The sequence below is a fragment of the Myotis nattereri genome (genome assembly GCF_964212035.1).
Source record: "Myotis nattereri genome assembly, chromosome: 4".
In the NCBI taxonomy this organism is placed as follows: domain Eukaryota; kingdom Metazoa; phylum Chordata; class Mammalia; order Chiroptera; family Vespertilionidae; genus Myotis; species Myotis nattereri.
Window position 1 is genome coordinate 53,421,904 of NC_138079.1, and position 15,944 is coordinate 53,437,847.

Sequence of the window (15,944 nt, forward strand, 5' to 3'; positions counted from 1 at the left end):
ACTAATGAAGGAACTGAGTCTTAAAGAACTTGACACAATAAAGTAGAAAAACACTCTCAATCATCAAGAAAATAGCTACCTTCAGTAAAAGTTTATACTTGGGCAGTTGATTCCAATTCCTTGAAAACTGATAAACTGATCTGTATAGAATTCTGTATGTTTAAAAATTATTTTGTATTATTTTACATACTTATAAATGTACCTAGGCAGAACTTTTGGGAACAGTTTTGGCTGTATCTGCTTGTATCTACTAGAGTTTCCCTCCACAGTTTCTATAAGGTGAGATTTTGAAAGTGCATTTCATGGGATGTTAATGAGTAGTGCTTATGTTCTGGAAATGCTGGCTTCAACAATATTAGATGTGTGTGTGTGTGTGTGTGTGTGTGTGTGTGTGTTTCTGTAGGACTTCTCAGAGTCTTTAGTTATTCGTGCCCTATAAATCTCCAAGAAGAACTTTAGCATATAGTAAGCAGTGTTTTTACAGTATTTTTTGACCATGAAACCCTTTTCTAATATTGCATCTAGCTGGACTACTAAAAAATTGAGCCTAGGAATCATGGCTCTAATGTTTGCAAATGGACTCAAATTAACTGCAAGCCCTTTAGGTGAGCAGTTCTAAGGGTAAGGAAGCAAGGTGGGAACACAAGGGGTATTCTACTAAGAGAATCAATTGGAAAAGAAATGATTGCTAATCAAGTCACCAACGTTGGATTTTATTTTAATTCAACTGAATTATTTGTGGAGCAAAGAGGGATTTTGCTTTAGCAGTAGGCACTGGCAAGAATAACAAAGCACAGCCAAAGGAGGTATTTAAAAACTTTGCCTCCTGAACCCACAGATTTCTACCAAGTTATATCTGGTTAAGAAACATAATGAGATTATATCATGGGCCGGCAGGTGCCTTACAGAGAGGCTAGTAAGTGTCTGGTCAATAAATGAATAAATGTTTCATGAGTGAGTAAATGAAATTCCTCTAGCACCTGCAAAATAGTGGCCTAGCTTCTCTTTGAAATCTTTCAGTGTTGGGATAGCCACTAACATTCAAGGTAGCCAGTCCCTCTGCTAGACAACTCAAGTTAGCAAACTGATTATATATATATATATATATATATATATATATATATATATATATATATAATTAGTAGCCCTGCGCACGAATCCATGCACCAGTAGCTCGCCAGTAGCTCACTGCCGCCCTCCAATAGCTCTCTGCCCACTGCCCTGCCCTCCTGTAGCTCTCCGCCCACTGCCCTGCCCTCCTGTAGCTCCCTCTGCCCCCCAGTCCCCCTCATAGCTTGCTGCCCTGCCCCCTCCTATAGCTCTCCACCCACTGCCCCAACCTCCTGTAGCTCCCTCCATCCCCCCCCACCCCATAGCTTGCTCCCCTGCCCCCTCCTGTAGCTCTCCACCGCTCACTTATAGCTTGCTGCTCCACCCTCCTGCTGATCCGTGATCTGGTCGTTATGCAGTCAGTCATTATGCTTCATGGCATAATGACCATTTGCATATTACATCTTTATTATACAGGATAACGCTCTTATCGGAAAGGACTACCAAAGTATAGGCTAGTCTCTTTAGTGGATAAAGAAAAGCAGCATATTTTTTCATATGTGTATTGGCTATCTACAATGAGGTGTCACCTCACACCTGCCAGAATGACTACTGTCAATAAATCAACAAACAATGCTGACAAGGAGATAGAGAAAGGGAACCCGTATACATTGCTGGTGGGAGTACAGTCTGGTATAGCCACTGTGGAAAATAGTATGGAGTTTCCTCTTAAAAATGGAACTGTCGTTTGACCCAGCAATCCCACTTCTGGGAATCCTATATAATAAAAGCCTAATATGCTAAGTGTCCGGTTGTCTGGCCGGCTGTTCGACCAATCAAAACGTAATATGCTAATGATATGCTAAGGCTGCTCAACTGCTCACTATGATGTGCACTGACCAGTAGGGAGCAGATGTGCCGACCAGTAGGTGAGCTTACTGCTGGGGTCCAGCCGATTGAGACGGAGCGAGATGGGCCAGACACCCCCTGGAGGCCTCCCACGGTCCCTCCCCAGATGGCCTATCTCCCACATCCCTCTCTGGCACCGGTCGTACATCAGTGGGGTCCCTTGCAATTGGGCTGAGGGACCACCCCCCAAGTGCATTAATTTTGGGCATCGGGCCTCTAGTATATAATAAGAATCCTGAAACCAATTAGAAAGAATATATATATGCACCTCTATGTTCATAGCAGCATTATTTACAATAGCTAAGATCTGGAAACAGGCCAAGTGCCCATCAGTAGATGAGTGGATTAAAAAGCTGTGATACAATTACACAATGGAATACTATCTGGCTATAACAAAAGGAGCTCTTACCCTTTAAGACACCATGGATGGACCTGGAGATTATTATGCTAAGCAAAATAAACCAGTCAGAGAAAGACAAATATCATATTATCTCACTCATATGTGAAATCTAATGAACAAAATAAACTCCAAGAAGTGAGAAAGCCACCTGGGAGCCTGGGTGCTGCACAGTTCTCTAGAATAAGGGTTGGCAACTATAGCCCAGTCAACAAATCCAGACTGCCACCCACTTTTTTTATGACCCACAGCTAAGAATGGCTCTTAAATGGTTAAAACGCATTAGAAATATAATATGCTTTGAGACATGCAAAAACCATGTGAGTTCAAATTTCAGTGTCCATAAATAAAGTTCAGATAGAATACAGCTGATGGGTCTTGAGACATGCTACTCCAAAATATGGTGGGTGAGAAGATTCTAGATCACCTATTTCAAGAATTCTGCACATGGGAAGAATTTGGTACATATATGGGACAGTTGAAAGGTCACTGGTGCTGGAGCAGCTGCCTTGTTCCTGAAGAGATTTACACATCTAGCATGCACAACCTGGACGGCAATGTGCATGAGCTGGAGCTTGCTAAGCTGGGGCAGCAGGACACCATACGCTGGACACATCACCCACGGCCAGAGAACTATGGGCATTGCTCCTACCTCAAGGATTAGGGTCCTTACTAGATAAGTAGTGGGCAGCCTTAAAAGGTTTCCAGCAGGGGAGTGACATCATCAGATCTGTATTTGAATAAGACCGTGCTTTCTGACTGCTGTGAATTTCCTGATAAAATGATTTAGAAATAGTCTTAAGTATATTGTGTCTTTCTAAAAGTCTTTAATACACTGGAAGGACAAGCCACATACTCAATTCTTTTGCCTTTTATAGAAACAGATACTTTGTTGGATGACCTTGCTACTTAAAAGGGGGTCCAGGGACCAACAGCAGCAGGAGCAGCACACCTGGGAGCTTGTTAGCAATGCAGAATCTCAGGCCCACCTATTGGGTCAGAATCTTTCATTTTAACCAGCTCCCCCAGGTGGTCTGTTTATACGAACTTGAAAGTCAAGAATACCAAGCTTCATCCATAAGATGCCTCTCACAACTCAAAAGATCAGGAAAATATTAACTATAACATAAGAAAATTTGAATTTATTCATTTTACGTCAATCACCGCTTGGTAGGGATGGCAGCCCTTTTAGCAAGAATTTTCTGCTGCTCTGTTTCTTGATTATTTTTAGGCACTTTGTTATAAGGTTGAAAGTACAAAATGTACCATCAAGATGATCCATTATAGAGGCTCCTGATAGCTCCCATGAATTGTGCCACCTGCGATTTGGTAAACGTTCTGTGGCTCTGCCTGGATGCTGCATGGTGTGGTGGGTGGAAGAAGTCTCTGGAAGCCAGTGGTCTGGTTCGCATCTTTCTTTGCCACTTAAGAGCTATGTGACTTAGATAACTGACTTAAGTTCTATGTGTCTCAGTTTCCTCATCTGTAAAATGGAAATGGCCACTGTACCTCCTACACAGAATTGTTGTGAGGATTCAGTGAGTGAATACATTTAAAGCACTTACAAACAATGTCTGGAACATGTTAAATATTATGTATTTGCTAGTTTGTTGTTGTTATTATATTACAACTGCAAATTACAAGAAGCCAAGAAGTTTTCACTGGAAATCATTCTTGGGGCAATGGGCAAAGGAAAGAATGTTAGTCACACTTCATTCAAATGTCACATAACAGGAAAAGGCCACCTGCTAACAATTGGGAAATTTGCCAAATATTTGTTCCTTTGATGCCACATGTAAGAAACTGCTTAAGCCATGTGGCCTCAGTGAGGCAATTACCAAAACAATTGCCCTGGGTTTTTAAAGTCAGTAATCCACAATAGTGTCTTACAATTTTAAAGTCTTCTATAAACATTTGTAGTAAAGAGATTTTCTCTTTAAATTTAAGGGGGCCCAATTTAAAAATGAAACCAACATTTACCTTCTCATGCCAACTGAACTGTAGCCAACAAATGTTATAAACCACCTACCACGTGAAATCAGTTTATTTTTATCAAGTTTTAGCAGTGTAAGTGTTCCCTCAAAATACTGCATTTACACATGGAATTATTATCTATGGCAAAAACATGATTCTATTTCCTAGGAGCTGCAGCCTATGAAGCATATATTATAAATTAAAATTTCACAATTCATTTATTTAATTTGGCAATTTTCTGCACCTCATATTACAAGGTAGTTTTTCCATAAATGTTCTGCTGACTCTTTTAAAATAAATAGAAGTTCTAATAAATCACTTTCATAGAGCCATCCCAAATGCTACAGATATCACCTTAACTAAAAGATAAACCCCACGTCTTCATCTTTATTTTATGGTTGTCTATCAAAAAATTTTTGTACCTAACAGAATTTAATAACTGTTTAGTGAATAAAGAGAACCTTGTTTTAAAATATGTATAATAAAAATCTGCTGAAATCTCTTTATTCTTATTCATGAACCAATTTAACACTAAGTTAAATTTTATCACTTAGACTGAAAAGACACTATTTATAAAGAAAAACTCTCCCATTAAAAAAAGAAAGCTGATAATTAGGTTGCTTGAAGCACCGAATTCAGCATATTTTATTCTAAAATTTTGCTTTCCTAAAAATAAGATTAAACTTCTAAATTACCAAATGGTGTTCTGAAATACCCCGAGATTTCTAAACAAATGAAAGAAAACTTCTGCAAAAATATCACAAACTCATTTTTATTACATAATAATTTCCATCGTTGTCTGGTTAACAAGGTTTCATGAGTATATTGTTTCTAACTTAAAGTGACAAGGCTTCCACTAGAACTTAATAAGTCAGTCAATCAATTGATTAGTAAATTCTGTCACTTCATCCTTTTAGTATTTAAAGTAGCTAATGAATTCAATACAAGACAATACCAGAGTGGCTATGTAACCCTAATCAAACACCCAATAGCATTTGTAAAAAATGATGGGCATTTGAGCAGACTGGGTAAATACACATGTGTACCCTATAAGAACCAAACTGAAGGTGGCATTATATGGTACCTTTGATAACTGAAGTCTCTAATACACACCAGGAGGTGGATCTAATACTTTTGATAAGTAAATGTGAGATGTATTTGCAGGAAAACATGGTTAAATATTTTTAACTGCAATCATTTTTTCTGTACTTGGTGACTATATCAGTATAGTGAAAAGGTTTGATCTCAATTGATTTTCCAGGTTGTTCTATATAACTCTATCAATAGGAGACCATTTTTCTTCTGGGACCACACCCACGAGTCTCAACAATTCTATTAGAGTAACTCTCCAGCTGTGTCAGAGACTATCCATGTCATGTAGCCACCTTGTTTTATAGTTTATGTCCTAACTGATCACTGACTGGCCAATTACTGGACTTTCCCTATTAAAGCACTGTTCTAGTTCGAGGAAGAATATAAAAATCTCTGATCGGCCCTGACTTCCTAGCTGGAAAGACCAGTTAAATACACATGTATCAGAGTGTCCTGATTGATCCAACCTGAGAGCAGACAGATTGCAGTTCTTCCTGATACTCCTAGCCCACTCCAGGATTTAATATGTGTAAGTATTTGTATAGGAAGCAGGGGGCAAAAAAAACTGGCTGGTTCAAAATCCAGGTCTATCCACCATTTATCTATCAGCTTTCTGTATCTCTGGGCAAGTAACATTATCTTAATCTCTAATACCATTATTTTTAACAATAGTATATACTTTATAAGGTTACTAGAGGCTCGGTGCACGAATTCTTGCACAGGTGGGGGCCAGCCGGCCTGCCCTGATCGGGGCCAATCAGGCTGGGCAGGCCAGGGGAAGGGGGGGGGGTAAGGGAGGGAATGCAGGAGGTTGGCAGGCCGTCCCCGCCCCCTGGTCGAACTCCAGTGGAACTCCTGGTTGAGGGGACAATTGGCATATTACCCTTTTATTATATAAGAATGATAAGAACCAAATTAGACGACAAATGTAAAATGCTTAGCACAGTGCTTGACACCTAAACAAGTCAACAATAAATGTTGGCTACTTGAGGAAGCACTTGTCTTTCCTTTAGGGGAGTGGAGTTACAGCCTGAAGCTGAAGAGATGGCTTCCAAGTGAACCTGGGAGGTGTAAGCCCCAAACAGTATTGTTTGGGGATCTAAGGGAATAAGGTGACATTCAGGTCATTTCCAAACTTGTGTGTAAAAAATAGTGAAGCTTGAGATGCTGTGGTGATACTGACACCACAAATTTTAAGGATTGGAGAGCACCAGGGGAGAAGCAATATCCTCACAAGGGATCAGCAATGAGACACCTCCCCTAAGTGGCTTTTGGGAAGCAAACATCAAGATGGGTGGGAAAGAAAAACATCGGAAACTGGTCCTGAGCAGATCTGAGAAACCAAAAAATTCCCAGAAATGACTGGAGTGATTTGGACAGGGGAATGATATAGATATCATTTCTGTACCAACAGGCTGGAAGGGCCTGGTGACATTTGCCTCATTCATATACAAGTACAGTAACAATATAAGACAGAATGTGCTAAGAGCAAATAAGAAGTGAAGGTAATGGATACTGTAAAGTGCAAGGAAGAGATCAGTGTGAACTGGAGCCTTAAAACATCTGGAACATCAGCTGGTCCTTGCAGACTGGTGGAAACCAAGTCGTCATGGTGAGTCAATTAGGAAACATGGGTGAGCCAAGTTATACAGGGAACATGTGCCTGGGTCTTTGGGACATTGGCTGAAGTGTGTGTGTGCGTGTGTGTGTGTGTGTGTGTGTGTGAGAGAGAGAGAGAGAGAGAGAGAGAGAGAGAGAGAGAGAACAAGAAAATAGTGGGAAACAAGGTTAGAAAACTAGGGTTGGATCATATCTGAATGGCTGAAGGACATGGATTTGGTCCTAGTGATGGGGGACTAGAGAAAAAAACAATTTTGATTTGGGAAACTAGTGATTGAAAGATCAATCTAGCCTCGTGTGGTATAGAAGGAGAAATGTGTAGGGGTATGTGAAAATGGTTAGAAAACTATTCACAGGTGTAGCAGGAGAGCAGTAGGATATAATGTTAGATTGGCATAATATTACTAATCATTTTCTAAAATAGCACTTACAGCGGGGAAAAAATCTAATTAAGAGAAATATGGTCTTCGGTTACTCCTCAATATCCATTCATAATTTTCTCATGATTATGTCTCCATGCCCCAATGGATATGGCTTAAGCCACAGCTTGCTTGTTTGTAAGTTACATAAGCGCTCTTCAAGCACTGAAATTTCTAGTGTGATTCTAATGTAATCTCTCTCTCTCTCTCTCTCTCTCTCTCTCTCTCTCTCTCTCTCTCTCTCTCTTAGATCTATTGAGACTTCTATAATTTACTTAGGCATTTTAAACACCAGATATTGATACATTTATATACTTCTATATAATGTTAGTTATGACAGAATAGTATTATATAAAAATATTGTTTTCTCTCATTTAGAGTCCCTGAAAAAAAATATTTCCAGAGTTCTATAAAGCAATTCAATATTTTGCCTGCTGCTAACCCCACTGACTGTTGATACAGTGAATTGGTTTACATCCCTCTGCCAACATTCAAGTATGAAAAACATTTTCATTCAACTCAAACAACGACTGGGTTTTTTGAGGACATTTTCATAATTACAAATACTCACTTGAGCTCTTCAGCAAGATTTTCAGCAAAAAACCATCCTGATGCAGTAGAGTTTCCAGAAGCAGGTTCCAATTACAACCTGGCTGGGCTAACAGCAGTTTCAATTGACCCTCAGTTGTCAGTTGTCCAGCTGATGGAGTCCTTTCAAATGCAAGATAAAGATGGAGTAATGAAGTTAATTTATCTATGAAATTAATAGCCTTAAAGTACAGATGTAATGCTAACTCCCTTAAATGTCAATTCCTCCAAGATTACTCGGAAAATGCTTTCATGCTTGCTTACTTTAGGGTTGCTCAGGGAAGGAATACATTTAATCTCAACTAGCTAAAAGCAAATTAACATTTGGTAGCCTGCCAAGTTTAAAACTGATACAAAATCACCATGCCTATATTTCACAGAACTATGTCTGTTTTAGTTTCATGGAGCAAATAAAAATAATTTATGCATTTATTTAGAATGCATTTATTTGTTCATATACCAACTATATGAGTGCCTACTAGGTGCTATTAACTCCTTTTATTATTCATGGCAAGAAGTTTCAATGGGTTTTCACTGCTTTGTAATTTGTCCTGTACTACGATTGCTGATAAAACTAAAGGAATTCAAAGTTTCTGTCAAGGGTCAACCATAATCTAATTATTTAATATGTAAAGACTTAAATCAGCATGCAATTATCAGAACCACTCTAACAATCACACTGCTACCAACTTGGGTAATTGTTTCATCAAAGAGAAATAATTCCAAGGCAAATAAGCTTCTATTTGGGAAATTATCATCAGTGTTGGACAGAAAATCAAAGTCAGGTCTACCATATCACCACGTTCATTTATTAATGGATCTGCAGGAGATAAGAAAGTAAAGTAGAAACTGAAAACTGATAACATAATTCATGTTTTCCTTCTAAAATCTTAAAGTTTAGATTGGCTAAAGGTCACAACATCTAAAATCAGCTTACAACCACAACAACAAAAAGGCAGGAAATGATCAAACTCAGTTTGGTCGCAGCCATAAGGACTATGGGAATAAGGTGGCATTGGGAAGAAAAGGTATGATTGGGCAATGTGAGCATGTGAGTGAAAGGACCTAACTTCACAGTGGGGGGAAAAAGGCAGAACAAAGGGTATTGCTAAGAGAAACAATTTATGGGATCATCTCAACATGAAATTTACGGAGTGGTGAATGGTGAACCATCCAGTTATCAACATAGTCTAAACCATTAGTTTTCGTGCATGGGCACTGGACCAGCAGTGTGAGCATTACCTGTGAAATTGTAAAAATGAAAATTCCCAGGCCTCATCCCATCTGAATTCTGGAGATGGGTTTCAGAAATGTGTGCTTTAACCAACCCTCTGCAGGAGATTCTGATGTATGCTAAAATTTGAGAACCACTATGGTAAGAGGTGCTTTCTGGTGCAAGTTTGTAAGGATAGACCCAGCTGGCATCATCTTTCCTGACTCTGAGCCTTTGTGCCCATTCGGGTCCACTGTGGCTGCCAGCCCTGCAATAGTCCTTTACTTAACTCTACCCATCCTTCAATCTACAGCAAAAAATGTTGCTTTCTCTGTAAAGTCTTCACTAAACATTTCTCTCCACAGTGGTCTATCTCACTGTGAATTAAAGCACTTATGACAAACATACACATTTTAGCACTTTTTTATTTAATCAATTAAAACTTTTCTCTATACAAGATTCAAGTCTTGTGAGGACACAAGAATTTGTTTTATACCTCCAAATCTACTAGTGAACCTAGCTGATTGAAAAGTAGGCTCATAAATAGCAAAGCAACTTTTTTTTTTGATGCTTTGCCATAAAGCTGGTTTAAGCGAAAGTGAGAGGATCCAAAGATAAAAATGAAGAAGTTTCAAAGCACCTACTCTTTGGCTTGGCTTGGCATTTGGATCATTACACAACCTTATGATGCGCAAAATCCTTCAGCCTGCATCTGAACTTTGGGCCAACTCAGACTTCCCATGTGAGACTCGGATAAACACAACTGGAAATAGGGAAACTCCTTGGACAATTGGTGGGGCAATGTTAGCTACGGAAACTCCTGCTCCGGGTGGGTGGGGAAGAGAGAAGGAGGGAGTTATTTACTTAAACTCTGATGCAGAGGAACCGAGTCCACCAGTTCCGGTGCTCTGAATTACCTGGGTGTTCCCAAATTGGTCTGCCTCTTGCAGTAGTTCAAATATGGTAAAAATAAAATATTATAAAGATTCTCAAAGGGAAGAATCCACTAGGAGAGCCCTTCAGATGGAAACACTGAAGCAGATCCTTACAATTGTTGTCCCTATTTCTCTCCTAAATTCCAAGGGCTAACTTCTGGAAACTTTCTTGGGGTTCAGTAGATGAAAAGCAACTAGTTGGTTGTAAGTGATATATTAAAATGGACTTAGTTTTTGAACATTTCCTACACATTTTACTTGAGTTGAGTGCTGACTTAAGAATACATTTAATGAATTGAAAGATCCAGTTTGATAAAGTCTAGAAAGGGGGAAGAGGGTCTTTGAGAGACAATCTGAAGAAAGAGATTGGAGACAGATCATAGAGGGCCTCATTTGTAGGGATTTGGGACCCACTGAAGAGTTTAAGGCAGATGAGTTTCCTGATCTGACTGCAGTATGGAGAATAGATTAGAGGGGTTAGTGTTTATGCTCAGCCCTTTAAACATGTAATAAAGCAAAATAATTTGAGTGTAATTTCATTCCACTGTATTTAAATACCTGGTTATAAATAAAACCTCTCATTTGGCAGATGGGAAACTGTTTGTTGAAATGTACCTTAATTTTGGGATCTTTCAATTTATCACATATTTTGAAATGTACAGTAAAATGACTCACTATGAGAAAAAATAAAATATTACAAAGATTCCTCAGTCTCCAAGCTCCGAGTAATAAATGCATTGAGGAGTCTGTGTTGGGCATATGGAGAAGCATATGTTCCCTCATCCTTTGAGCTGGTGGAGTTGTGAAAGTGAGATTAGCCTCGCAAAAAAATGACAGAAAGAGGAATTTTATATATATTTATATATGTATCAAATGTGTACATGCTGAATTTTACTATAATACAAAGAAGAGAACCAAAATGTATAAATCCATTGGAATGTATAAATCTTGTATTGGGAGACAGGATGAATTTATGGCTGGGTTATATTAGACTTATACTCTAATAAGTACAACATTTCTAGGGAATGAATTGACCTAAAGAATTTTTCAAATCCAGTAGTAAGCAGTGATACAATAATGAGATTCAATCATTATTGGTTTATGAAACTAACAAATTACTTTTATAGAAGCATCAAACAAAATCTTAGCTGTCTACAGGTGTGTTTACTTCACTTGTATTTTCTGAAATGTAAAAATATGTACTCATACTGCAATAGAAAGTTTTTAAAAATCTTAGTTCTATTAGTGCACACTAGCTGAGTTCCCACTGCAAGATGAGAAGCCTTACTGCTCAGATCACATGACCATGGGATTCATTGATATATGTGTGTGTGTGTGTGTGTATATATATATATATATATATATATATATATATATATATAATCAATCACATAGAAGCTGCCAAACTAGTAGAACAGTGGAATGCACTCTGAAATTCACAGCTTGGGGATGGCATTAGGACACTCTGCTTCTGGATTTGATACTTACTTTGAACCATAAGCCATTATGTGATACTGCGTCCCCAATAGATCAACTACTGGGGAACTAACAGGTGAAAGTGGAAGGAGCCACTCTCACCAGTGCTCCTGCTGATCCACTTGGGGAATGTGTGTAAGCCCTGTAGGCATTGCAGGAGTGGAGGTCCTGGTTCTGTGGTGGTCCTCTATCAGGGGAACATTAACAATTCCACTAAACTTAAGTTATAGTTGCCATCTAGGCATCGTTGGCTTCCCATGCCAGCAGTCTATGGGTCAAAGAAAGGAGTTACTAAACTGGCAAGGGTGATTAACCTTAATTATCATGAGAAGCTAGATTAACCCTAGTTATCATGGTGAGCTATCATAAGGTGATTAGGAAGGAGTATGTCTGTAGTTCAACGGATTCTCTTTTTTGCTTTCATGACTTGTAAGCACCATAAATAGGTGACTGAAGTAACCATATTCGGATAGGTAAGGTCTCAGTGACTCCACTGGGCAACAACACAAATTAGCTGATGGTAAAGGGAAGTTGAACTAAGAGGTAGATGAATGTAATAATGAATATCACTTGCAAACCCTGAAATTACTGCAGCAGGGGATACTCTAGCTTGTCCCACTAACTCTACTGTAATAACTTTTTAGAAGACATTTTGACCAGCCATCACTGAGAAGAATCAATGACAGGACTGAGTGAACTCAACATGGGGAATGGGTGGATTTCCATGGTGCAAGGGGGAGACCAAAGCAGAGGTCCATTTCCCCACATTCTCTTGCCTTTACTGCTACAGACACTGGCCTGACTACTTCTGACTGTAAAAACTTGTATTTCTCTACCTCCCAGGAAAACAGGCTGGAAGTGCCAGCAAATTAACACTCTAGGGCAGCTCTCAATCAAAAATGTATGAAAATTGCTGTGTAAGTATCTCAGTATCCTTGCTCCTTTGGTGGGATGACTCAGATGTGAATTTCCCACTGGTTTCAAGAATTTCCCCAGAAGGTTTAAGTTCTGGTTACTCCTTGGTGGTTGGCTTGATTATACTAATCTTTCTTTCCTCTCTTCCTTTGTCTCATTGACTCACTCCCCTTCCAGTGTTTTCTCCATTTAGAAGATAAATTACTGTCTCTTAAATCCGTGTGTAAGGGTCCATTTCTTGGGGAAATCCACATGAGTGGAGACACTTAGTATTCATCTTACTTAATCCTTGTTTCAGGATTTTTGAGAAACAAGTTCATGTTCATTTAGCTAATAAATGTGGCTGCTGGACTTTGAATCCAGGTCTTTCTGACTTTAAAACCTATGCTCATTCGACTACTCCAGGTTTCTGTCTATTCAACCCGGTTGTTATTTGATGGGTCAGTTGTATTTTCCAGCATTGAGGATGTTGGCTCTATTTCATCTTCTGATTGAAGATACCATGTTTTTGACCCAAAATCAAGTTTGTGGTCTCAAGGCTTATTCCCAAATTGGAGACATATTATTCAAGGTATCTAGGGACTGATTTCAACCAGATGGTTCCTGTCAAGGATTCCTGGGCCAAATTTATACCAGAGACCATAAGTTACATGATTCAGAGAACAAAGGCAAGGGCACAACTAAAGATAAACTAAGAGTAAAAGCCCTAAAGTGGGAAAATAAAAGCGGAGGAGAAGCCCCTGAATTACTGTTACTACTCTTGGCTTTCCAAAACTGATTCTTCAGAATCTTTCTAGGAAAATAAGTAAAGACAGATCTTTAAAGCAAATTTGTCATATTTTTTCCAAGAAAATAACTTTAGTACCTGCGAAAAAAGTTAATGGGGGAAAAACCCAAAATATTTTATCACTTTAACCAAGATTGTGTAAATTATATGTGGCTATAGCATTGGAAATGTTTGAATATATTTTAATCTCTATAATGGGTATAGCCAAGTCTCTCTGAGCCTTATAATTAAAGATGATCCAATAAACATAAATTAAACAGAAAATTGCCTGAATGTTTATACAGAGGATTTGTTTAATAAGGTAGATGGGACACTCAAAGAGTCTTATTTTTTCAGAGTTGGTTGTATCTACACTATCTAGTGTACAACTTAGAGGGTAGGCATTCAACCTATGAGACCTAGGATATTTCCTGATTTTAGCAAATTAACCTTTTTCACTTGAGATGACCCCATTTCCCCCAAATCACCCAAAGATATTAGTACTTAAAAGTCATAGCCTTAGCTCCATACTTTAATGTTATACAAGTTAGCATATCCTATTTCTAAAAATCTAATTTTAATTTTTAAAATAATATTACAGTTCAGGTATCAGTTTTGGACTCTGAAGGCTAATCTAGCATCTGAGACCCTGGACACTAATGAATACCTCAGCCTCTCCTTGTGAGGAGCAGAGTAATTTGGCTAGAGCTTCAGATATTATTGGTCCCCATCTACTGGTAATTAATAGCCTGTTACAGGGAGATCAAGAAAGATCTCTCCTTGCCCTAGCTGGTTTTGCTTAGTGGATAGAGCGTCAGCCTGCGGACTGAAGAGTCCGGGGTTCAATTCTGGTCAAGGGCACATGCCTGGGTTGTGGGCTCAATCCCCAGTGGGGGGTGTGCAGGAGGCAGCCAATCAATGGTTCTCTCTCATCATTGATGTTTCCACCTCTCTCTCCCTCTCCCTTCCTCTCTGAAATCAATACAAATATATTTTTTTTAAAAAGAAAGATCTCTCCTGGCATCACACTTGGGATAAGTGCAGAAACCCCATGAGGAAGCAGTTCAATATTTTTTATACTTTATCACACTTGTAGTGGGTCCTTTAAACATGTTTAGATAATTGATAAAATCTGCAACTTCTTGAAACATACAGCTCTTCACTAACACAATATACTGATGGATTGTTTAGTAAGTACCTATGTGACGAGTGCCATGTAGGCACATTAGTTCACTTAATCCTCATGACTCTGCCATAAAAGTATCTCAGAAGTTAAAGAAATAAGATATCTCAAGATGCAAGAAGCACATGATGATATCGCCTGCTGTTTTCAAATAGATCAGCAAGATTGTATTGTATTTATGTCTCAACTTCCTCACCAAAATATAAACAGTTTCATATAGTCCACAAAAACTAAAGCTCACAGAGGTTAACTCACTTTCCACGACTACAAAACTATGCATCTACAAACTACATCTGTCTCATGGGAAAACCTCCAGTTTTCTTCTATTATCTCATTGCTGGTTCCATTGCTGTGTTCTTATTGACATAAGAACCTCTAAACCATAATAGAAAAAAAATATGTAAACCTTAAGATATCTAGGTGCATTCAGTACCTAGTTCATTTGACATATTCACTTCTTTTAATAACTGCTCCATGAGCACGTGACTTTCTCTCTGATAATCTTTCAAAGATCCAGCTGCTTGTCCATCCGCACTCATGAACAGCCACTTAAGAGGTTTGGTGTTAAAAAGCTCTCATTACTTCTCCCCTGCCTGTTGGCTCCATGTCAAAGCTTGGCACCTCATCAGACTGTAAGCTCTCGAAGCTCTTTTCCTCAGTCCTGGGGAACAGCTGTCAGCAGCAGCTGGGAGGCAAAGCTCTTTTTTCATCTTCCTCCCCAGATGTTCTCTCTTCAGGATACTAGAAGACATCTCCTCAATAAGACCATGCTTCCCATGACTGAGCTTTACTACTCAGATCAAATGTGTGAAAACAGCTCAATGTACCAATTAATATGGTAATTTATAATAGTAAAAGTGTAATATGCAAATCGACCGAACAGCCAAATAGCAGAATGACTGTGCGAATGTCCATGCTATGACACGCTGGCCCAGCTCAGCCAAGGCGAGTGTGAGGCAATTGTTCCAGGGGCCGCCATTGCCCTACGACTGCCCTGCAGAGAGAGGCCCAAAGCCACTGGCGGGTGGGGGGGAGGGGGGGGGAGAGGTGGTTGATGGGGCGGGAGTTCCATGATCGCCCTGCAGAGGGAGGCCCAGTCCACCCTCTATGGGTGATTGATCAGGGGGCTTCACAGAACCGGGGAACCAAGGGTATATGGCGCGGATGCGAGCAGCACCAGGCCAAGGTGGGTGCGGGTGGGGGTGGGGCTGTGAGGGCCCCTGCAGCCAGGGCTGCAAAGGCCTACCCTTGCACAAATTTTGTGCATTGGGCCTCTAGTATCTAATAAAATACTACTTTGAACACATTTGTTTCTTCCTTCATTCATTCCCTCAACTAATATTTGTTGGCCAATTCCTATGTGGTGGGCCATGGAGACACAATGGTAAGCAAAAATCAGTCTCTATT

At 39.4% G+C, this 15,944-nt stretch overlaps 1 protein-coding gene across 1 annotated transcript in view; it reads right to left on the reverse strand.

The window, feature by feature from the left end:
- KIAA0825 overlaps positions 1-15,944 on the reverse strand; it is a 373,094-nt gene that overhangs the window by 212,136 nt on the left and 145,014 nt on the right. The window contains exon 13 of the mRNA XM_081088719.1: positions 8,033-8,172. Within this exon, the coding sequence (XP_080944845.1) occupies positions 8,033-8,172 (140 nt within the window). The remainder of the gene's footprint in view (positions 1-8,032; positions 8,173-15,944) is intronic.